The following is a 23,681-nucleotide window of genomic DNA, read 5'->3' on the forward strand; positions in this document are numbered from 1 at the left end:
ATCAAACGAGAAAAATCCCCCAGTGAAGAACCCATGCAAATTGGTACTATTCGTGGTCCACTTTCAAAGGAAGAGAAAAACAAAAGAAGAGCAAATCAATTGTGTTTGCATTGTGGCGTTTCGGGACATTTTGTCAAAGAATGTCCCAAGAGACCTAAAAGTGGTCCATTGGTAAAAGGCCGGCTCCATCAGTAGAAGGAGTTGCTCTGATGGAAGCTAATGATAATTCAACTCCAACAATTCAACAGGTGGCCAACACTTTACAATCAGCTGCTCCTCATTTGATAATATCGTTTACAGTCAAATTTCAAAGTACAGAAGTTCCAGGAGTCTCAGTGATGATAGACACAGGAGCGACTGGTAATTTTTGTGATATCAATTGTGCCAAAAGTTTGGGAATTCAATTTGGCAAAAAGAAAATTTTGGAGGCAGTCAGAGCTGTGGATGGTACTAATTTGTCTTCTGGTCCGATAACTCATGATTTGAACCTTTGCTTCTACAAGGACTAAATGGTCAGAGAATGGATCGATTTCAGTTTAATCGATGCTCCTCAGTTTCAATTTATTCTAGGATTCCCATGGAGCAGAAGAACTATCCAAATGAATTCAGACTATTGTCGGGCAAACTGCTTCCACAATAATATTGAAAGTTGGAAGAATCCCAAACTAGTTGTTTAGCCGCCAATCCAAAAATTATTTGCGCAACCCAAACAGAAGAAATTCCAATGGAATATCAAGATTTGGCTATAGTCTTTGATAAAAGAGAAGCAGAAAAATTGCCCCCACATAGACCATTCGACTGTAAAATCGATCTAGAGGCTAGAGCAAATTTACCATGTAGTCGGGTATATGCACTAATAGAAGCTGAGAACCAACATTTGAAAGAGTACTTGGGTCAGTACTTAGCCAATGGATTTGTGCAGCCATCAAAGTTCCCGGTCTAATCTTCTTCTTTATTTTTCATCCCGAAGAAGAATGGCGAGCTTCGCACGTGCATTGATTATAGAGTACTAAATTAAGTCCCGGTAAAGAATCGATACCCATTGCCCCTAATATTGGAGATGATGGATCATGTTAAAGACGCCAAAATCTATACAAAGTTGGACTGACGAGCGTGCCATTTAGTTCGAGTAGCTCAAGGTGGCGAGTGGAAAACAGCTTTTAGGACCCGGTATGGATTGTTTGAATACCAGGTGATGCCTTATGGACTCTGCAACGCCACGGCAGCGTTTTAACATTTTATCAATGATGTGCTTCGGGAATTTTTGGACATATTTGCAGTTGTCTATATTGACGACATTTTGATCTTTTCAAAAGATTAAAATGAACATGTAACTCATGTAAGAGCAATACTAAAGAAACTACTAGAAAACCATTTGTATGTTAAACTAGAGAAATGCGTTTTTCATGTTCCAAAGGTGGCATTTTTAGGGTTCGTTTTGTCATCAAAAGGAATCAGTATGGACCCCGCCAAGGTGATAGCGGTGCAAGAATGGCCACCCCCCAGAAATGTGAAGGAAATTCAGAGTTTTTTGGGGTTTGCAAATTTCTACCGAAGATTTATCTCAAATTTTTCATCTAAGGTCAGCCCCATCACTCGGCTTTGAAAGAAAGGAGTCAAATTTGAATGGTCCTCAGATGCAGAATCAGCTTTTCAGTTTAAAAAAAAATCTTTCATCACAGCTCCAATTTTGCTACATGCTAACACTGAAGAACCTTGTTTTGTAGAAGCAGATGCTTCAGACTCTGCGATTGGAGGAATCCTCTCACAGAGACACAAAGACACTGGCCAATTGCACCCAGTAGCCTTTTACTCAAGGAAACTTACTCCTGCTGAAATCAGCTACTCGATTGCAGACAAAGAACTGTTGGTGGTTAAAGAGGCATTCAAAGAATGGAGGCATTATTTGATGGGAGCACGTCACAAAGTCACTGTGTACGCAGATCATAGAAACCTGCAATTCTTGAAGTCGGCCCGGACTTTGACCGCACGACAGCTGAGATGGTCGCTATATTTTGCGGATTATGATTTTTTGATTACTTATCGTCCGGGTTCGGCAAATGGGAAGGCAGATGCACTTTCTAGAATGGATATTGGGTTAACCGAGAGAACGCCAAAGGCAGTTCACATCATCCCAGATGAAAAATGTGTTCTCGCAATTCAATACTCAGACCTTATAAGTCAGATTAAAAAGAGTATTTCTGCAGAACAAGTACAGATTTGATCCAAAGAATCTTCTGGAAGAGAAGTTAAAGATGGATTGCCTTACCATGAGAGAGCCCTGTTCATTCCCACTCCTGAACTGCAAGAAAAGATACTACATGCCTGCCACGATGACCCGTTAGCTGGTCATAAGGGAGTTCATAAGACCCAAGAATTGGTGAAAAGACAATTTTGGTGGCCTCAGATGGACGCCCAGATACGACAATATGTATCCACCTGCGAGAAATGTCTGAGAGGAAAACCTAGCCGACAAGCTCCACAGGGTTATCTAATTCCCATTCCCACAGTTCCTGACCCATGGCATACTTACTGTCAGTTTGGATATGATTGTAGCTCTCCCGTCCAGTCAGGGCTTGAATACTATCTTAGTTTTTGTAGACACCTTCTCCAAAATGGCACATTTTATACCTTTGAAAGACATTCCCAAGGCACCCCAAGTGGCTAAATTATTTACTCAACACATTGTGAAGGCTCTTGGAATTCCAAAAATCTTGATTTCAGATAGAGGGTCCCAGTTCATTTCTCGTTTTTGGAAAGCTTTCACTAAAAGATTGGGAATAGATTCAAGTTACTCTACCAGTTATCACCCAGAAACGGATGGTCAAACAGAGAGTCAATCCGTAATTAGAACAGTATTTGAGGCTTTACCTGTTTGATCAAGAACAAGAATGGGCAGAATTAATTTGGGCAGCTGAATTTGCATACAATAACTCAGTGCACTGTTCCACAGGTTTCACCCCTTTTTATTTAAATCAAGGAAGACACCCAAACGTAATTCTAGGTAAAGAGGGGGATGCAGTTCCAGCGGCAGAAAAGTTAGTGCAGGAATTACAGAATTCTTTTATCAAAGCCAAGTGACACTTAAATAAAGCGAAAGAATCTTATAAGTTTCAAGCAGATAAAAAAAGAAGAGAGGGCCCCACCTTTACTAGAGGAGATAAGGTTTGGTTGTCCACACGTCATTTACGATTGAAAGGGTGTAGAAAATTTCAGCCTAGGTATGTGGGACCCTTTAAAGTAGAACGAATGGTAAATCCAGTGACAGTTAAGATTCAATTACCTTCTCATTTTAAAATTCATCCAGTATTTCATGTGTCACTATTCAAGAAAAGCCCTTTAGATGTCAGGTTAAATTCACCCCCAGCTCCCATTCAAGTGGATTCAGAAGAAGAGTTTGAAATAAACCAAATCTTAGATTCTAAAATTAAAAAGAAAGAGTTGTATTATCTAATCGATTGGAAAGGTTTTGGACCGGAGGAGACGTCTTGGGAACCTAGTTCAAATGTACATGCATCGAGATTAATCAAAACATTTCACAAGAAATTCCCCGACAAATCCAAGAGGGGAGATTCCCTTTTGAGAGGGAGTACTGTCAAGAATCCAATCTCCTGTTTAGCTACTAGTCTAAAAAGCAGGAAAAGGAATGCCAGGTTTTGTAAATACAAGAAATATCCTCAATGGAAGAAATCATACCTATGCAGCAAGTTACTGTTCCAAGTCTTAATTAAGCGTGGCAACAGCCGCGAAACGAGAAACGGCAAAACGAGAAATCCAAGATGGCCGCCCGTAGTATGAACAAGAGGTGCGGTCTAGTCTTCAATATATATATATTTTTGAATTGTCAAGAAAAGATTCGAAGGAAGCATCAGACCTTCAGACGAAGATCTAAGGTAAAATCTAAAGACTTACTTGTCTATTCAGTCTACCTTTCCATCCAGACTGTTAACTAGAATTCTTTGAAAAATTGTGAACAAGACTTGCGTTTACAATCTTCATTCTAAGCACATATATATATATATATATATATATATATATATATATATATAGCAACAACTGTTCTTCAAAAGATTTATTGCAACCACTGTACTTCAATAATATATATAGATATAAAAGGACTTCATACTTAAGATAGCCTTTCTAAGGACAAGACACTAAAGATGTTCATGGCTAAAATCTTATAATTCAACCTTAAGAGTAAAAGCTGATTGATTATTAATAGTTTGTTTCACTAGGCCTCAGCACTCGTGAACAAGGAAACAAGTTTTTCCGAAACGCGTAGAGTTGTATATTGCCTAAAATAAAACTCTGCCTTAAAGCACTTGGGAGCCTTGAAGCGTTGTTTATTCCTGATGAAGAATTACAATGGAATGTTTGGATATTTGGGTTTCGCTAACCCGTCACGGCCCGCCGTCATCAAGTGGCTCGAGTTGAAGCGATTCTGTGTTTGGTGGATACTTTGTATCAACTCCTGCCTGCCCTGCTGTTTTTTTAAACTATCGTCGCGTCCCGGAGGAAGAAGCCTACATAGAAGCTCTCGGGAAAAGGGGAGATTGACTGCTTCGGAGTGTGGCTTGAATAACCAGGGAAGCGCAACGATTTTTCAGACTTTTTCTGATTATATCTATACAATAATTTTCAGCTAGAGGGCAGACGGAGTCTCGAAGATCGTCGAATTATAGACTTTCCGGAAGACCGCTTTTCGGCAGACGCGCTACCAGCGTTCAAGTTAAAAGCAACATTATGGCAACACAGAGGAATACTAAACGCAGTGAGGCCACCACATTAATGTTTGAAAACAATACCGCAAATGATGAGATAGTGATCGTAGAAAATACATCAGAAAGAACGGGCACCCAAAGTAAAAAACAATTGTGGGATTACCTATGGAAAGCCTTAAAATCTGAACAAACAAAGTGGTAGGAGGCAACCACCCTGCAAAAATATATTGATGTGGGTAGTATCCCACGTGGACTCAGAATCTTTACAACACCAACCTTTAACAACCCTGACCCAGAGTTGGTAGAGGAGTGGGCAGGTAATAGCCACAACTGTTCTACGATAATGTTGGGTTTACTTGTCAAATATGCTCGCAGAGACTGTGATAGACTGGCTATTGAAATTGATGAAATCATGAGTAACTTAAAAACAGCCTGCACATCGGAAGAGTTTCAATCTGACATGACCAAAATGCAAACTAAACTTGTTAGAATTGAAGAGGATATTAAAGCTAAAAAACAACGTAAATATCATCGAGATCAAGTCGATTATGAGAAAGGACAAATACTGCCATTTGCTAAAAAATACGATCATTTACGCGCTCAAACACAAGTCCCCATTTTAAAATCCACGAAAAAAGTACGTATAGTCTCTACAACGTTGGAAGATTTAGACAAAACAGGAGAACAAAATGAGACTGGAGAAAGTGACAACTATGAGAGCGATGCATCTGTTATTTCAGAACATCAGGGAGCAAAAAACAAAATTTTAAACGAATTTATGCTAATGGCACAGGGAAGGATCACAACTCAATACAAGCAGGGTGCCGGCGGTTACAGAGGACGTGGGCGCGGCGTGAGAGGAGAAGAAAGCAATACAAGAACATCAGCAAGAGATGTCGACAGCCCAGTGGGAAAAAGAACAAGGGGCCAGCAAAAATCAAAATGAACGACAAAAGAACGGTGCCGAACCTTTCAGGTCGGATTTTAAGTCAAGCTGAAATAGATGTACTTTCTCTTGGCCTGTCTTTTTGTCCCACTACTAAATTCAATTATACACAGAGTCGGATTGATCTATTTCATTTTACTCGTAAATTGAAGTTAAAAAAATGGTTTGCAACAAAAGTAACAAATTGTAATGAAAAACCATCGTGTGCACCTAGCATTTTGAATATTGATGATATTGAACTGTTACATGATATGCATGAGTTACAGGATGAGGAACACGTGATGGATGATCCTTATCTTAATTTAATCAATTTGTGCTATACCAGTGGTTTTAAACCCAAATCTGTTTTTCTCCCCCAGAAATCAAACGAGGCGATTGATGTCTTTCAGAAGGGAGTTATATACGGATTTGATAAAGTTCGTAAAAAAGAGTGGTACAAAAGCAATTCTAAAAAGCAAAATTTGAGTCAGGATCATTATGACGCAATTCAAGCTTTGAAAAACGATGATAGCGTTATAATCAAAAAATCTGACAAAGGGGGTAATGTGGTGGTCTTGTCTAAGGAGATGTATCTACAAGAGGGGCATCGCCAACTTAATGATAGAGACAACTATGAGATCACCACCAAAGCTAAATACGAACAAGCAAATAAAGATTATAAGGAACTTTTGGGTGAATGGAAGGAAAGAGGATTGCTTGAGCAAGAGGAATATGATTTCCTGAATTGTAGGCATCCGAAACTTCCAGCTTTTTATTTACTCCCAAAATTGCACAAAGATGAGATCAATCCCCCTGGAAGACCAATTGTATCCTCTAGGGGTAGCTGTTCAGAGAACACCTCACGCTATGTAGATTTTTATCTACAACCACTAGTCCAGAAACTCCCGTCTTTTATAAAAGACTCAAGTGACTTTTTAAGATTGATGGATCAGATCAAATGGGAAGCTAATTTCCTTCTAATGACTCTGGATGTTACAAGCCTGAATACCTGTATCCCCCATGAAGCAGGAATTGGGGCTTGTCGCCATTTTCTGAAGCACAGGTCAATCTCACATTTATTTCATACAGAAATGATTGTCGACATGATGTATAGGTGCCTCACACAGAACTTTTTCATTTTTGATAAGATCATATATTGTCAGATACTCGGGACTGCGATGGGGACCTGCTTCGCTCCCAGTTTTGCGGGATTGTATGTCGGGTGGTGGGAGGAGCAGGTCGCCACCGCATTACCTCTATACAAAAAATGTGTCGTTGCATGGGCTAGATACATAGATGACATCTTTGTGGTTTGGAATGGCAGCATAGGGCAGGCTAATCAGTTTGTCAAAACTATTAATCAAAACACCTTTAATCTCCAGTTCAGCAGTAGAATTGAAAAAGAAATGATTGAATTTCTAGATCTCAAAGTAGTGGTTACAGGACAGCGATTAGAAAGCTATCTATTTCGAAAAGAAACTGCCGGAAATAGTCTGCTACATGCAGAAAGCTGCCATCCAATCAACCTCATACGAAGTATCCCGTTGGGAGAACTATTACGGGCGAAGAGAAATTGTAGCAATGACCAAGGATTTGAAATTGAAAAGGAAATAATGATCAAACGTTTTTTTGAAAGGGGCTATTCTGTAAAAGACCTCTTCAAAGCTTGTGAAGAAGTTAATAAGAGAATTAGAAATGAACTCCTTCAAGTGAAACCGTTAGAATCAAATATTAAACACCTGAGAGTAAGATTAGATTTATTACCACATACTCTAATCAGGCACATGAGATCAGAGCATGTCTTTTAAAATTTTGGAAAGTTCTTAAAACTGACAAAGATATAGCGCCTGCAATTGAACATTATCCCCAGATGACATATCGTAAGGCTAAATCCTTACAAGATACGCTATGTCAAAGTGTGGTGAGGTCCATGCCCAAGTCCACTAACCCGGTACAGGGATTTTACACTTGTCAAAAATGCAAGGCATGCAAATATAGCAAAAACTGCAAAGTGGTCACGTTGTCTGCAAATGCAAAACCCTTTTCAATAACTAAACATGTTTCATGTAACACTGATCATGCTATCTATGCCCTGAAATGCCCATGCAACAAATACTACATAGGCAGTACTATCCATCCTGCCAAAAAGAGGGTCCTTGAACATCTGAGGGCTATTACTAAAGAAGACAAACAATATCCAATAGCCAGACATTTTAAAGCAGAACACCAACAAAACGCGAGTCTACTCTCATTCTGTGTCTTAGACACTGTTCCTTTGAGAGAGAGAGATTGCAACAGAGTCCTCGAATTGAGACGGTTAGAATCGAGGATAATAATAGAATATCAGACAGTACAGCCTCTGGGACATAATATTGACGAAGAACTCGCTGTGCATTTGGGTTAACCCTTAGTATGGATGATCCTTCGATTCTTCTCTACTTATAGGTGGTAACTTTATGATCTTTAGATGGCGTATTTTCCTCATCTGTTTGTATTTTTGTGATTTTTAATATGTATTACCCGAGTCAATTTGTGACACTGTTTTTATTATGTGTATTTTTGCAGATTGTTTTCATCTTGTGAGTACTGACCAATGAGTTGGAAGAACCTAGATATGAAATTGGACCATCAGCGGTGTTTGATTTTTGTTATGGACATTAATGCTGATTGCTATCAATTATGTATATTGACATGATTGTTTAGAATGTTGTAAACGGAATTCTTTATAACTATCTGCCCACTGTGGCTAGATGTATAATATGATACCGATACTGTTTGTTGCATTTGAATTGGCCTCTGCATACTTGTGCTAAATAAGATCTACCCAGTGTTAACTCTGTTTGGCTGGATTAATATGGTACCATAAAAGGTTTACAGTATTGTCAATATGGTGCAACGAATTATACAGTGCAGGTATCGAGTCTTGAATAATTAGCGATTCAATTTGCATTGACACACTTGTGTTTACATGCTGTATAGTATTATCGATACAAGCGATGGGAACAATAAAGCTTTTATGTTCAACATCGTAAAAAACAAAAAAATGATCTTTTGGTCCGATTATACTGAAACAGATGTACATGTTTTCAACAATACAAATTGTCTACATTTGATCACTGATATGGGAGGCAATATTTCTGGTCAAAGTGTATTTAATGTTTTTCACGATTGGTGAAGTCTGTTTTCACGTTTTGTTGCACGGAAGTCCCAGGTCACGTGACAGGTATTTAATTGTTTGTTTCACTAGGCCTCAGCACTCGTGAACAAGGAAACAAGTTTTTACGAAACGCGTAGAGTTGTATATTGCCTAAAATAAAACTCTGCCTTAAAGCACTTGGGAGCCATGAAGCGTTGCTTATTCCTGACGAAGAATTGCAATGGAATGTTTGTGTATATATATATATATATATATATATATATATATATATATATATATATATATATATATATATATATATATATATACTTCTTCAAAAGATTTATTGCAACCACTGTACTTCAATAATATATATAGATATAAAAGGACTTCATACTTAAGACAGCCTTTCTAAGGACAAGACACTAAAGATTTTCATGGCTAAAATCTTATAATTCAACCTTAAGAGTAAAAGCTTCAGTTGGTATTTATCAGCCATCAATCATCTTTACTATCAAATACAGAGAGGTGCAGTTCCTCATAAAGTTAACGGGTGAATATTATTTTATGGGATTTAAAATGGCAATGTATTCAAGTAGAAATTAAATAGAGAGTGTACTGTAGTCAGGCTTGTCCCTATTAATGTTATGCTACTTTGTTACAGGTGCACACAGAAACCCTCCAAAGCAAGAGTAGTTGAGGCGATCAGAAGCACCTTGTGAGGAGTCTCTCTTTTATTCCCAAACCCCTCACCCCCCCCCCCCCCCGGTAAATACCTGTGACTGTAAGTTAACTCAGTCTAGGGCATTCAGGAGAGGGATTGGAGTACTATTTTCTGCTCCTGAGGAAGTCAAGTCAAGTCAAGTCAAGTCAAATGATCTTTATTCGGAATTCATACATCCATAAAAGTACATCCAGGTTAAAACACATAAAAACATGTATAAAATTTTTTTAAAAACAAAATTTTCAATAGGGTTTGAGCAGCATATATAACGTAAGGTGCATAGTACATAGAAAGGATATACATAGTCTAACAAGATTTCCAATTGGGTTTAGCAGCATATATAGCATAAAGTGCAAGGTGCACAAAAAGGACATACATGATCTATTAATATATAAGGTTGTAGATTCCACCTTATCCACTTCTATAATAGTCATACAGATCCAAACACACGTATAATTAATTCTATATACTATTTATGATAAAATGATAAAGTGCAATGTACATTCAGTGGCCGTTATGTGTGTTCCATACTTTCCCTAGATCTTATACAGGTTTTTATAAAGCAGTTTACCGTGTGTATAACCTCGTCTGTCGGCAACATTTGTAAGAATCTTAATGCCAGATTAAAGTCCCTTAAGTTATGTTTACGAAAAATCGGCATTAGATATTGACGGGTATACAGCTTATAATGGCCGCAGAAGAAAAAGAAGTGCAACAAACTTTGTTTTCCCCCCTCTGGACAAGGGCAATCCAGCTCTTCTAAATTTTTATTAAAGCCAAGGGGGAAGCTTAGTAAATTGACAATACTTCCTTCCCGGAACCTAAATAAAAGGCTCCGGTTCCATCTTCCAGTTGGAATCGACAGGTATCTGCAGGGCTTATTTAGGTTATCATTGTCTGGATCAGTTAGTGGCAGATATTTAATAACAACAGGTTTTACCAATTCAGATCTCCTACGTTCCTCCTTATATAAATCAAACAGTGCCCGTTTTACGCCGTTCTTATGAGAAGGGGCAATGATATTCGGGGAGCTAAACAGAAGACCATGACCCACACTCAATAGGCTGTTGTTAACTGCATTTAACCAAGGTATGAGGTGGGAGCTTTCAAGTAGTAAACAATCAGATATTATGCTGCGTGTTAAAAATGCAGCTGGGTTGGACCAAATTTTTATCCAGAAAAGTGCAGGCCTTGACCTAATAAAATCGGCAATGTATGGCAGCCTAAGTTCATTATGACAAATAAATGTGGGCGCACAGGGAACTCCCCCCAGTACCTTTCTACAAAATCTATTTTCCTCCAGCTGGAGAGAACTGCTGTTACAATAACCCCACACTTCTGCTCCATATGTCCCAGTTGGGTGGCATTGGGTACGATAAATGTTAAGCAAGGGGGAAATAACATCGGCCAGTTTGGGTTGTCGGAGAGATAAAATTGAGTTAATCGATTTACCAATTTTATTTCTCGCATAGGCAGCATGTGGCTGCCATGAGCCTGTATTAGAGAATAATAACCCTAAATAAGGGAAGGTGCTGGTGCATTTTAATATATTGTCCCCTGATTTTATCGAAGTGATATTATACTTTTTAGGTCCACAGTTCATAATGAAAGATTTTTTAAAATTAGTACTTAGGCCCAAATCAGACATAAAAGCAACAAACCCAGTGATTAAAATGCGTAAAGCATTCGGAGTACGCCCCATTAGTATTGCGTCGTCCGCATAAAGAAGGGTAGAAATGGGGGAACCATTTATGATTGGTACATCCTTAGTGTTCATGCTCAAAGAGCGGCTCAACCCGTTAATGTATAAAATAAAAAGCAGTGGGGCGAGTACGCAGCCCTGTCTTACTCCTCTGCTGATAAAAATATCATCTGATAATTCGCCATCATTATTAATACGTACTCTCGCCTTTAGATCCCTGTGTAAATAGGAAAGAAAATAAACCAGTGAACTATCTAAACCATAATCAAGCAAAAGTGACCACAACCTAGAACGATTAACAAAATCAAATGCGGAACTCAGATCCATAAAACCTAAATAAAGCGGGGACTTTAACAATGGTATATTTAGCCATAATCAAATTCAGATTAAGGCATTGTTCAACTGTACCCACATGGCTTCTGAATCCCAGTTGACTGCATTGTAGAACATTATTATCCTCAGCCCAATTTCGTATTCTTTTAAAAATTACCCTTCCGAGAACTTTTAACGTATTGTTGATCAGTGAAATTGGACGATAACAGGCAGGATCCGACCTGTCACCTTTTTTGAATATCGGTACGATGACACTGTTCGACCAGGAATCTGGAATTGAGCTGTCAGCCAAATTATTAAATAGGTTACATAATAGGGGGGCCCAAAAATTGATTTCAGATTTAATCTGGTCGATAGAAAGACCATCCGGGCCTGGGGCTTTATTACCAGTGCTCTCAAGTATAGCGTCCTCCACCTCAGATAATAAAAAATTCAATCGATCAACGGTGTTAAATGAATGGGCAATATCTAGGGGAGAGGGTAATATAGCATAGATTTTAGAAAAATGCTCTACCCACGCTTTACTAGTTATATTGCAATTGATTGGTTTGATGTTAGAACCAAAAGATCTGAGGGACTTGACTTCTCTCCAGAAACCAGTTGTGTCCTTTAGTGAGGCAAAGCGCGTGAGAGATTCCCAGTGATTAATCACTAGGGCCTCAGATCTGATGCGTAACGCGGATTTATATTTTGATCTTAATTCTCTCACTAGTTGATCGTCCCTCGGATTGGTTTTTAAGGCAGCCCTCAGGTCCCTATTGGCCCTAGAGCAGGAGGAGTCAAACCATCGGAAGCCGTGATCTATATTAGGCCTAGCTGGTTTAGAGGATTCTCTTTTAATAGCCCCACAGAGATTACCAAAAGCAATAACCACATCATCGCCTGGGCTAGTATGCGACAGACAGGTCTCTACTATCATAGGGTGCTTTTTGATTACTCTAGCTAGAATATCTTTATTATCCACCCCTTTCCATATTAATCTTAATCTATCGGTGGATAGATCCAAATATTGTTCCCCCAACTCTGCTCTCAGTGTAACCTTCGTGGTCTGTGGATTGTCTAAGCATATTCTAAGAGGATAGTGATCACTATATGCGGAACAGATGACTTCAGCTTTAAAAATTATATCACACAATGAGGGACAGATAAATATATAGTCTATCGTGGACGCACAACCCTGGCCTATATATGTAGGTGTTAATATATTGTTTACACTAGAACCGGCAGTTTCCATTGCATTTACTAAATCACGGGAGGCTAGATGATTTTTCAACTCTTCACCGTTTCTACATGGGGGACTGTTACGATACATATGAGCATTAAAATCCCCTCCGATGCAGATGCCATCAAAAAACCCATACTTCTGCCCCTCCATAACTTCATCAATAAAATTAAACAATGACAAAAAATTGTCATTGGGGCGAGTAACAAAATCATTATTATAAAAATTGATTAAACATAATTTCATCCTGTTAATGTACTTCATAGCCATAAAACATTTACCCGGGGTAGGGATCAATTTTGTTTGTACCCCGGATTTTATTTTAGTCCAAATAGATAAACCCCCACTGGGGCGACCCATGGTTGAAACAGAAGCCTTTAGATTATAACAACAAAAACCTTCCATTGTAGGTGTAGTTGTACACCAAGTCTCTTGTAGCATCAGTATGTCACAATTATTTTTAACCCATTCTAACCATTCTTTAATTTTCATTTTAATATTAAGTCCCGCTATATTCCAACTTACAAAAGATAGTTCGGAATCCTGGGACAATAGTCTATGGTTTGTGGGTTTTTCTTTCTCTACAGTCCAAGATAGAGGTTGTAGGACTTCCATGATTTCAGCAATTGATTCCAATGATGAAGAATCGGCTGAATTAGTCAATGAGGGTCAGTCTAACGTATCCAAATCTGACAAAGGTGCAAATCTGTTAAACATATTGAGCGGAGGTAGGGTTGGCTGGAATTGTGTAAAGGGTGACTGGAAATGCATTGGTGGTAATTGGTATTGCATTAAGGGTGGCCGTGATTGCATTGTGGGTTGTCTGTAAAAGTAACTCAAAGGTAACATAGATACAGCTGTAGAAATGGCAAAACCGTTACCATTCCTGTTGAGAAAAAATCTTACGGTACCAGGGTTTTTAAAATTGAGAACAATACAGTCACCTTCCTTATCTTTAATTAAGGGGCCAACCCAGGACACCCTACGAGCCGATAGAATCTCTCTGGAAATATCAAATCCAACACCTTTATGCTTAGTTAGCCAGTCTATGCATTTATTTTGCAGTTGCACCCATGATTCCCCCTGTTCCTCCCTCAACGGTGGTACTCCTGCAAGAACTAGAACGTAGGGACAAGCATCCGGTGGCAAGTGTAAGGCAGGCCCTTGGTGTTTAAAAGGCTTGTTTGTCCCTACATGCCCAGTACCTTTATTGTTATCAGCAGTTGGTCTTGTTGCTGTTATAGGGTAGATGGGACCGTTTTTAAGATTGCTGGCGTTTTTATTAATACTAACAGAAGGGGCAGTTTGTCTAGGTAGATTTGGGAGGTAAATTGGATTTTGTCAGATTCTTCCCTCCATTAGCAGATCGTGGTTGGATTGTAGGTAGTGCAGGAGAATGGGCTGATGTTCCAGGATTACTCGTGCCACCGCCCGGTAAGATGGAAACTTCCTGTTTCTTTAGTGACATAGTGTTGCTTACAGATTCAAGTTGTTTTACGAGACGGTCAGCTCTGATTTGATCCAGGATGACAGATCCCTTTCTTTTTGCTTCTTCGTTCTTAACCAGGTTATCTAATCTATCAAGTCTTTTAAAAACATTATTAAACTGATTGATCATTAGCTTTTCTAGTCGATTAAAAATAGTGTCCACTATGGTTTCTATAAGGTTCCCATTCTGTTTCGTGAGATGGTAATTATCTCCCATTAATGTTGTTTGGGTCCATATAGTGTTAGAAGGCCCACTTGAGTCAACGGTGGTTGCGGTAAGAGTATCCTCATCCGCAACCACGATGTCTTTGTCCACAACATGAGCAATTTGTGCCTCAGTGAATTTTTGTTTATTCCACAGGCACTGAGGCGTCGGCTGATTCTTGCTCGTTGGGGGTCTTTTCCTTTTATTGGCACTAGGTTTGGTAGAACCCCTTTTGCGTTTTTCCCCTCCCTGTTTATTACTGGTGTCAGTAGGTCCCACAGTAATGACATCATCCTGGGAGGCAATTGTGATAGTAGGAGCAGTTTCAGACAACAGGGATACGGGTGGTGGTGGTACTAATACCGGTTTTGTAATTACAACAGCTGGTGATAGAGGAATCCCAGGGCTATTTGACAGTGATGTCGACTGAATAATATTGTGAGAACAGCTCATGGACATTCTTCTTTCAGTGTCAGCTATTTCACTTGATACCAAGTTCAGTGCATTTTCAAGTAGGGACTCAAATGTAGCAGGGGGGAACGGAAAATCATCCTGTGTGATACCAGCATTTACAGACTCCATATTTAAAAGGTTCTTTAGACTCACCAAGACGAGATGCAGATGATAGAGGGGTGGCCCTGCCCTGCCTCCTCCTGCCCCGGACGGCCACAGACGGCCCGCCCTCTGCCCGGGCTCAGCCCGGCGCTGCCCGCGCGCGTCCCGCGACGCGGAGGAAGGCGCGTGTTTTTAAAGCGCCTCCGGGCGCGTTGGCGGCGTCAGCGGCCGCAGGGGTGCTTGGGGGCTGTAGTCTCCCCCCGCTCTCGACCGCAAGTATGGTGATGGCGGCGGCGGGGGAGGCGAACAGCAAGGAGTACCCAAGACAGCAGCGCCAGCAGCGCTGGCGTGGCGATGGTGTGAGCGGTTCCCTCAGCGGCGGCAGGTAATGGAGTCTGTCAATTCCCTGAGGAAGTCGAATTCAGGTACCTTAGAGCTTGACAAGGAGGTGCTTCTGTTTTCATATAGTCAATTATTTTATTTGGCAAGTCTAAAATAATCTCTGCTGGTTTCTCCCCTGGCTTTCTGTCTGCATTGGCTGTTCCTATATTAGGCCATGTACCTCCAAAATCGGCGTGATCTTGTTTCCGGATCATACACCAGAGATCAGGAGGCAGGGTGAGCCTGAAGAACTTGTCAATGTCTGCCAGAGTCATAACACATGAAGACAGGGCAGCACCCATTTCTTCATGAAATGCACTGGGATTTTTCCGAGCGTCCAGTAAGGAAGCCTTAAGGGTCAATACGTCTGGCCTCTTCCAGGGAGTATAAATCCACTGGAATTGAAAACGGGCTGCATTGTCACCTGTTCCGTCCCCTATTCTTGGATGATAGACAGGGGTTGCATCTCGCATTGAAAATGTTATTATCTCTGACGTATCACTTTGGAGTCTTTCCTTGTGTGTAAAAATATGTTGTACTGCCTGTTGGAGTGTATTGCCTATTAATGTACCTGCATTGTATATGTTCCATATATTATTGAGGACTGGCGGTGCTTCCACATTTGTGGTTACCCGCCAGTCTTCTATGAGAACATCTGCCTTTTGACCCACCACATATTGTTGGGTCATCTGACCGTGTTCTCTGATCGAAGTTAGTACTTCGTCTATTTCTATATCTGTATTGTGGACCCAGTCGCGAGCCTTTTTAGTTAGGACTAGTTTATCATTTGCGGTCAGTCTATGACTTCTCTGGCTGACCGGTGCCCTTTTTTTTGTTTTATGATAATGTCATATTTGACTGGGAGTTCTTCTAGAGTAAGATCTGAGGAGGATGTTGTCAAGTCAGTAGGGATAAAAGAATATATTGTTGGAGGTTGTGGAGTATGATTTGGCGGTGCTGTAGGGGCCAGGTTATCAATGTTTTCGTGAATATTTGGTACATAAGGCAGAGGAAATGGTCTAGAAAGTAAGTCCTCAAATTCTGAATCCTCATCCTCCAGTCTCTGATTAATTTTCTCATCTCTGACTACATAGGCCTTTTGTACTTGGAGTCTAAACCGTCTATTTTCACAGTTTATTTTATCCTCTTTCCTTTAATTTGAGTTCGTAAAGTGCTTGCAAAAATGTCTGTTCTTCCAATTTTTTTTTCATTTTTATCTTCTCTTAGTTGTCTTTGTTGTATTTCTTTTCTCCACAATCCTAATGTATCTAACACACTTTGTCTACTTTTCTTTTTAAATAATTGTTCTTTTAAGTATTGTAATTTATTATATTCAAAGGTACTGTTGTGTGGCCACTGTGAAGTCTTCTTGTCCCTCGTATATGTGTTCCACAATATAGTGAACAATACGGAAGAAATACAGTTTTTAATGTACATTTCAAAATTAGGTGTACCGTCTATCGGTGCTGGTTGTCTTTCTTCCAATTGTCTATTCTTACTATAACAACAACAGATTACATAATTTGCTAAAAACAGACATGTTTATGTATCCTTAGAAACAATGTTATATCAATATATCAAATAAGAATAAATTTCTCACATTACCTGTCTAAAATATTTTATCAAAGACAAAATCTAAAAAACCGAAAACCAATAATCAAACAGTACGATCCTACCTGATCATATGTTTCAACTTCCACCTGTTGATCCTCTGATCAATAAATCACGTCCAAATTGCCAATCAAAAAGGGCCCCAGTTGAGACTCACAGCCACCACGAAGGTCAAGTTGATCGGTCAAACAATCACCTCAGCCGTGAGAACAAGCCTCTTCTTGCGGGGTGCCCCTTGGCAGTTTTGTCCTCTCGAAGTGACCTCCTCTTCATCCAGCCGCGGTCTTCAATGGTGCCCCATGTTGGGTGCCAATTATAGAAATGAGATTTTCCCCAATCTCATTGGTGCAGGGTCACACTTAGTCTACAGGTTCACAATGAGGATCGACACTGGAGTGAAATCAAAGACAAGTTTATTACACTCATGAGCGGGACTCCGTAATACAGACACTGCAAGTGTCTCAGAGGGAAATGCTAAACATAGATCCCAGTACAGCTTTTATAGACTAATACACACCTTTTAGACTACATGCTTTAGCTACTGGAATTCCCCTCTTGGCTCATATGCAAAAGGCAGGCACAAAAGCACAGATTCATATGCAAACAGCTCATAAGCTCTCACCCACCTAATGCAAATACATGATGCAAATAGCAACAGAAATAGGCTCGCAAATGTTTGACAGTAGGTGGTTTCCAAACACCTGCATGCTTGGAACATAAGTGGCAAGCTTTTAGTATCTGCACGTAAGCATGTTTGCATAAATCTGTGTAACACTCACACTCGACCATCTGAAAAGTCCTGGCAAGCAGAGACTTATAGCAAAGATGCAAAAAAGATACTATAGACAAAATGGAGGACAGCATAGGCTAACTTAACATGCAGCTATTTTCACCGCTTAACATCGGAGCAGGTTAAGGACTGCCATCCAACAGCTGTGAGAATCCACTCCTGTTCTTCGTCACTTCTTGCTACCCCACACCAGCTACTGCTCCACCAGCCCCTACTCTTTGTTTCCCCTTTAAATCTCCTTCATACCTCACTTAACCCCCATCTTTACATGAACTTATATTTCACAAAACTGCTTTCTTTGCCGCCTCAACACTACCCCCACACAATATTAAAAGATGTCCCCGAAACAATTATTTCATTGTATTTTGTTTTTACCTAGTAATTTCCTTCCTGCCTCCAATCTATACTGCTTCCCGAGTCTGCAGCCTATTGTTCTAGTTGAAATAAACGCAGAGACAGTAAAAAGTTTGTATGAATTAAATGAACTGTCGTCATTTTCGCAAGAGCGGTGAAGCTGATCCCACCCTGGTTGAGATGGCTGTGGTTTCCATTTCTCCAGTAATCTACTTGAAAAAGAGATCCCATAAGGAAACTGGAGAGAGGAAATCACTATTTATGTTTAGAGAGTTTTTTGTAAACAATAAACATCGATTCTAGCTGGGAAGAGCAGCACCCAAAGTGCGAGTTTTGCCAACATCTTTGCAAGTGTAAAGATTATTTATTAAAATAAAACACCCTCCACCAGTGCTCCCAGTGGAGTGCAATCTGCAGGGGCGATTTGATGAGTATCTCAAATAGCCGACACGTCATGGCATATCACACAGGTTGTAAGCTTACTTCGAGGATCTAAAGTAGGTATGGGCTGGGAGGGGGCACAGAAAGCGCATCAGAAGAGGAGGTACAGTTGGGCTCGTTCCACAGCAGTATTTCAGGAGCCGATAAAACCCTCTTAAGCCGTCAAGCCTCCACAGAGAGTGACATCACATGCTTTTGGCGTGAAGTTCCAATCAGTGAATATGCACTAGAATTAGGAAGGTGATCATGGGTCGCGAGACGGGTGAATGATTTAAAAGATAATGACGGTTACTCTTCCAAGGGGGGTGAATCGAGGTGTGCTTTACCCTCCCCAAAAAAGCGTCTGGTTATTTAACTATCCCTGGTTTGCGCACGCGGGTTTTGTAGCGCAGTTGTGCTCAACCTAGCACTATCTGTCCTATCACCATGCCCCCTCTGGAAGCCCAGCAGTACTTACGAGGAGTGCCGGGTCAGATAGTGCTGTAAGGGGCGGGAGTCTCCATCCATCCATCCCAACTCAGCCTTTCACATGGATGTCTCTCCCCATACCACCGAGCAAGCACACCCACAACTGCAACCAGATCCCAGATGACAAGATCAGGCATTTTCAGACGGTAAATGTCTCCCCATCCATGCTTGGGCTCTCCTCACCTCCCAGCAGCAGACTCAAACTCACTCCCAACATCGCTCCTCTCTGGTGTTGTGAAATGGAAGATGGTGACGCAGCAGAGTGGTGTGGCATGACCATTCGAGGCAGGGCTCACACATTTTTATTTAAAGAAACAATTCAAACTGGCAGATCGATTCCGCAGGAGAAAACACTAAGGAAAGTGACGGGTGGGAGAGAGGCCGGGGTGGGTGTGTAACTAATGGGGCAGAGGTTAGCTGTCGGAGCAAAGCATGAGTCCTGCCGCAGCAGCCACCGTGCCCGCCACTGCTCGCTCCTGCGGCAATACTCCATGAGAGTGAACTTTAAAAAAAAGAATTCGACATACACCCACCATTAGCCATTTGTAGGCTACAATTTTCCAGGAACACGCACAAAAGCCTATCTGAAGAATGGGAGGAGTCAGACCTCCACAAAGTACCTACAACAGATCGCCTAACAGTGCAAGCGATGTATACACTCGACCTAAAAATGGTGTCCCGATTGAAGCTTCATCACAGTAGTAGTCACTTCTTAGAGAATGTGAGGAATTGTTACTCTGTGGTGTCCAGCAACAATGTGTTTATTCAGGCAGTTTTTTGTGCTATATATTGTGTGACTTCTGGAAAGATTGTTTAGTTCTGCAGCAGATAGAAAGCCATTTTTCCTGTTCTAAAGAGGAATTCTTCATTTTTATAAAGTTACTATATTCTTCCATTTTCTACACACAAAGCATGTGCAAGAACTGCAGCTCCAAATTACCACTGGAATGTAAGTTGTCAGGTACAGGGGACCAGCTGTTCCATGATGGGCAACAAATGTAAACAAATTAAAAATGTGCATGTATTGGTTTGTAAACTGAGTATTGGTACTAGCAATGCTTCATGATAATAAGGTGTCTTATCAGGCTACAAGAGCAACACTTAAACCCATGGGAACAAAGGTAGAGAACAATCTTTTAGGCAACAACTGTTCTCTTTAGTATAATTTTAACAATATATTATGTAACTTGAGGCTAGATAAACTTATGAATAGATAATCATTTTCAAATAAGACAGAAACCATTCTATTCAAAGTGATAAGAATTTGTTATCAACTGTTACAATATTTTGCACTGAGTTCTACTATGTTTTTATGTGTAACTAACTTCTGTTGACTCATCACTTTGATTAAGGTGGTTTCTGTCTTGTTTGAAATGGATGATTCACTCATAAGGTCATTTAGCCTCATATTGCAATATATATTCTTATAAATAATACCAATGAGAACCGCTTGTTGCCTAAAGGATTGATAATAAGGTGTGGCTTTATATCATGGTTGGCCAAATGTCCCCATAAATGCATGAAATAAGCTATTGGCGATGACTCGACCAATACAATTCCAATACTTTTTTCTTATTAGATTAAACTAATTAACAACTGTAGAGATAGTAATAGAGCAAATCATTTGTTTTTGCAGGTTAAGTATTTTGAAAAAAGAAGAGACTACTTGAAATATAAAGAACAACTTGAAGCAGGAGAGTTTCAGCCTTCAGAAACAACAGAGACGTCCTGATTTTACATCAAGACATGAAGCATCAATGAAGAACCATTTTAACTGTTTCTTTGATTTGGACCTTATTTCACATTTAGACTACCATCCTTGATAATCCCAGTTACCGGCTGCAGAATGAAAGCCAAGCATAACTACTTTGACTGAGAAGCACACTTTCCTGTACTGCGTTGATGTTGAACATATAAGTGGATATTCTTAGTGCTCATGTTGCTCTCAGGAGACATTATAGTATTACCAATTGTTACCTAGAAGTTAAATGTAAATTCGACTCTTTTGTCACTTCAGTCTTAGGATACTTTTAAACTTCGTGAAAATTATGTTGGTAAAATTACTGTAAGGTATGCAGAAGCCATAGTTCTTCAACCTCTTGAATTCTGCTACATGGAACTCACACAAAGTAACCTGTAAGCAGACTTCAGTAACCAGAAGCACAGCAGAGAATAGAAATATCCTCTAGCTAATTCAAATTGAACAGAAAATATGTGACTGCTTAGCCATGCGAACAATCTTGGCTTACAAAAGGAAACCTAGAGCCTTACAAACCTAGGACTAGAGTCTTGTGCTGAATTAGTCAAGTATCCACATCATTTCAGTGCACGGACCTGGACTTCGTTAACTTGCACCAAGGCTGTGTAACTCAAGTACGTTTAACAAACCGCTATAAAAGTGCGCAAACACACAGCAAGGTTTGCACAGTTCATCCCATAAAAAGTTACTAAATGCATTTAGTAGCAATTATTAAGTTCAGTTGCACCTTTGCCTCACTTTAAAACATTTCTGGGAGTTACATACGTGCACAGTTCATTTCTTAGCAGAGGCCCATTCGCCCTTCCATTCGCCAGATTGAATGCTGTAAAAAATATAGCTGTTGCAGAAATGTTTTTCTTGTGTTTAAAAGGAAATAAGCAAGCGAACAATAAATGTTTACTGGTATTCTGATATCTTTCACAGGCTCACACTTTCCTCACACTCTTTATCCCTACTCCTTTTAGCAGTGATTGTCAGTGCTAGGCCTACTCTTTCTTTTAGCACAATAAATACAATTCAGAATGCTGTAAAGGAAAGTTGAAATTCTATGAATGGCTCCTCTTTCTTTAGTGTACAGTGCCTTCTTTAGTAACAAAGAGCGTAACAAAATAGGAAACTTAATTTCCAAAGAGTCTTAGAAAAACAAACAACATCAGGGGACTGCCCATCTGCCAATCCGCTTTCCACTGTGACCACAAATGATCCCTTCTCCACGACTTTTCTTCTTTATTTGCAGCAAAGCTTCATCAAACCCATTTTGCTCTTTTATTCTCAGTCTTATTTTCTTGATTCTGATTGTTCCTAACAAGCAAGATATTATTAAACCACAGACCTGTCCTTCAAGAAAAACTAACTTCGGTACCATGTACTGTCACTGAAGCCACTTACTAAACAGCATAATAATTTGGTTACAGAGAAAGTATTCCACTGTTCGAATTAGTGGAATAATTCTCACCTCCTTGTGAGAATCCTCACCTCTTTGTGAATTCAAACTTTCCTTTATAATAACCAAGAATTGTTAATGTGTTGCTGGAGGTGCGGATCATGCTTCTTCATAGCTTACTCGCCACAATCGAAGACCTTTCTACACAAGATTTGAAAGATAACATTTTGAAAGTCGATTTAGGCAATCAATTTTCCTACCCCATAATGTCACCCATTCTGAATTCCAAAGACAAAGCGTTAGATGCCATTACTCCCTTGACTGAGTGCACTTCAAACCTAGCTATCGGACAGATGTACGAAAAGGCAATTTTGCATTTCCTATATACCAACTCCATAGGAATCGCTATTTAGGAAATACAAAATGATGTATGAAATTACCGATTTCCTAATAGCGATTCCTACAGAGTAGGAATCGCTATTGGGAAATGGCAATTAGGAAATCCCATGCCAATCATACCAATGGGCTGTTTTTGCATTTCCTAAATAGCAATTTGCAATTAGAAAATCGCTATTTAGGAAACGCTAAACCAAGGATGGCTATGGGCATGAGGCCACTGTAATGCACCCCAAAGTGGTGCATATCTAGAGCGCACATATGCCCTAGGGGCATGTGTGGGCTTTATTTCACTTTTGAAAAAGCATCTTGGGGTGCTTCTTTTTTTAAATTGCACATGGTTACCATCGAGTTTGAGTCAATGGTAATTGCATTTCCTAAATTACCATTTTGCATTTAGAAAATGCTTTGTACATTTGCTAAGAGATCATAAATAGGAAATCCCTATTTGCGATTCCCTTAAGGCCTTTGTACATAGGAAAAGGATGTTTTGCATTTCTTAATGGGCTGAAATTGAGAATTGGCCAGTTAAAAAATGCAAAAGGCCTTTGTACATCTGGCCCAAGGGCAAAACTAGATCCGAACTTCGGGGGGGGGGGGGGGGGGGGGGGATCTAACACTCCCAGCCAGGGCTGGCCCTAGCACTAGTTGCACGCGGTGCAACACTTTTGTTCGGTGTCCCCTCCACCATTTCCTCCTTTTTCAATGAATTCCCTCAGTACCACTCACCAACAATGCACCTCATTTCTCTATAGCACCTTTATGACTAACATTTCATTTTTTTTATAGCGATACTCCTAGTACGCTCACACATTTCTGTGATCTGCATGGTACACATTCTTTGTAGCAGGCACATTAATCCTCTGCACTGTGTGGGTGGCAGGAGTGCCCATGTGAGTGCACGGTGAGCGATGCGACAGTGTGAGAGTAGGGTAAGAGGAGTGACTGCAGGGTGAGTGAGGTGACCATATGGTGCAGATGTAAGTGCAGAGTGGGTTGAATGATTGCATGGTTAGTGATGGGCTTGTTTGAGTGAGATTGCAGATTGAGCAGTGAGGGGGACAGGTGGGTGAAGTTTCACATGAG

General features: G+C 40.1%; 1 protein-coding gene across 1 annotated transcript in view; it reads left to right on the forward strand.

Annotated features, from left to right (window-relative positions):
- Positions 1 to 21,727, forward strand: part of COA6 (cytochrome c oxidase assembly factor 6) — a 69,885-nt gene extending 48,158 nt beyond the window's left edge. Inside the window, exon 2 of the mRNA XM_085611943.1 lies at positions 20,693 to 21,727. Coding sequence (XP_085468069.1) covers positions 20,693 to 20,788 — 96 coding nt within the window. The 3' untranslated portion in view covers positions 20,789 to 21,727. The remainder of the gene's footprint in view (positions 1 to 20,692) is intronic.
- The last annotated feature ends 1,954 nt before the right edge of the window (positions 21,728 to 23,681 follow it).

The sequence above is a fragment of the Triturus cristatus genome, chromosome 6, assembly GCF_964204655.1.
Source record: "Triturus cristatus chromosome 6, aTriCri1.1, whole genome shotgun sequence".
Taxonomy (NCBI): Eukaryota; Metazoa; Chordata; class Amphibia; order Caudata; family Salamandridae; genus Triturus; species Triturus cristatus.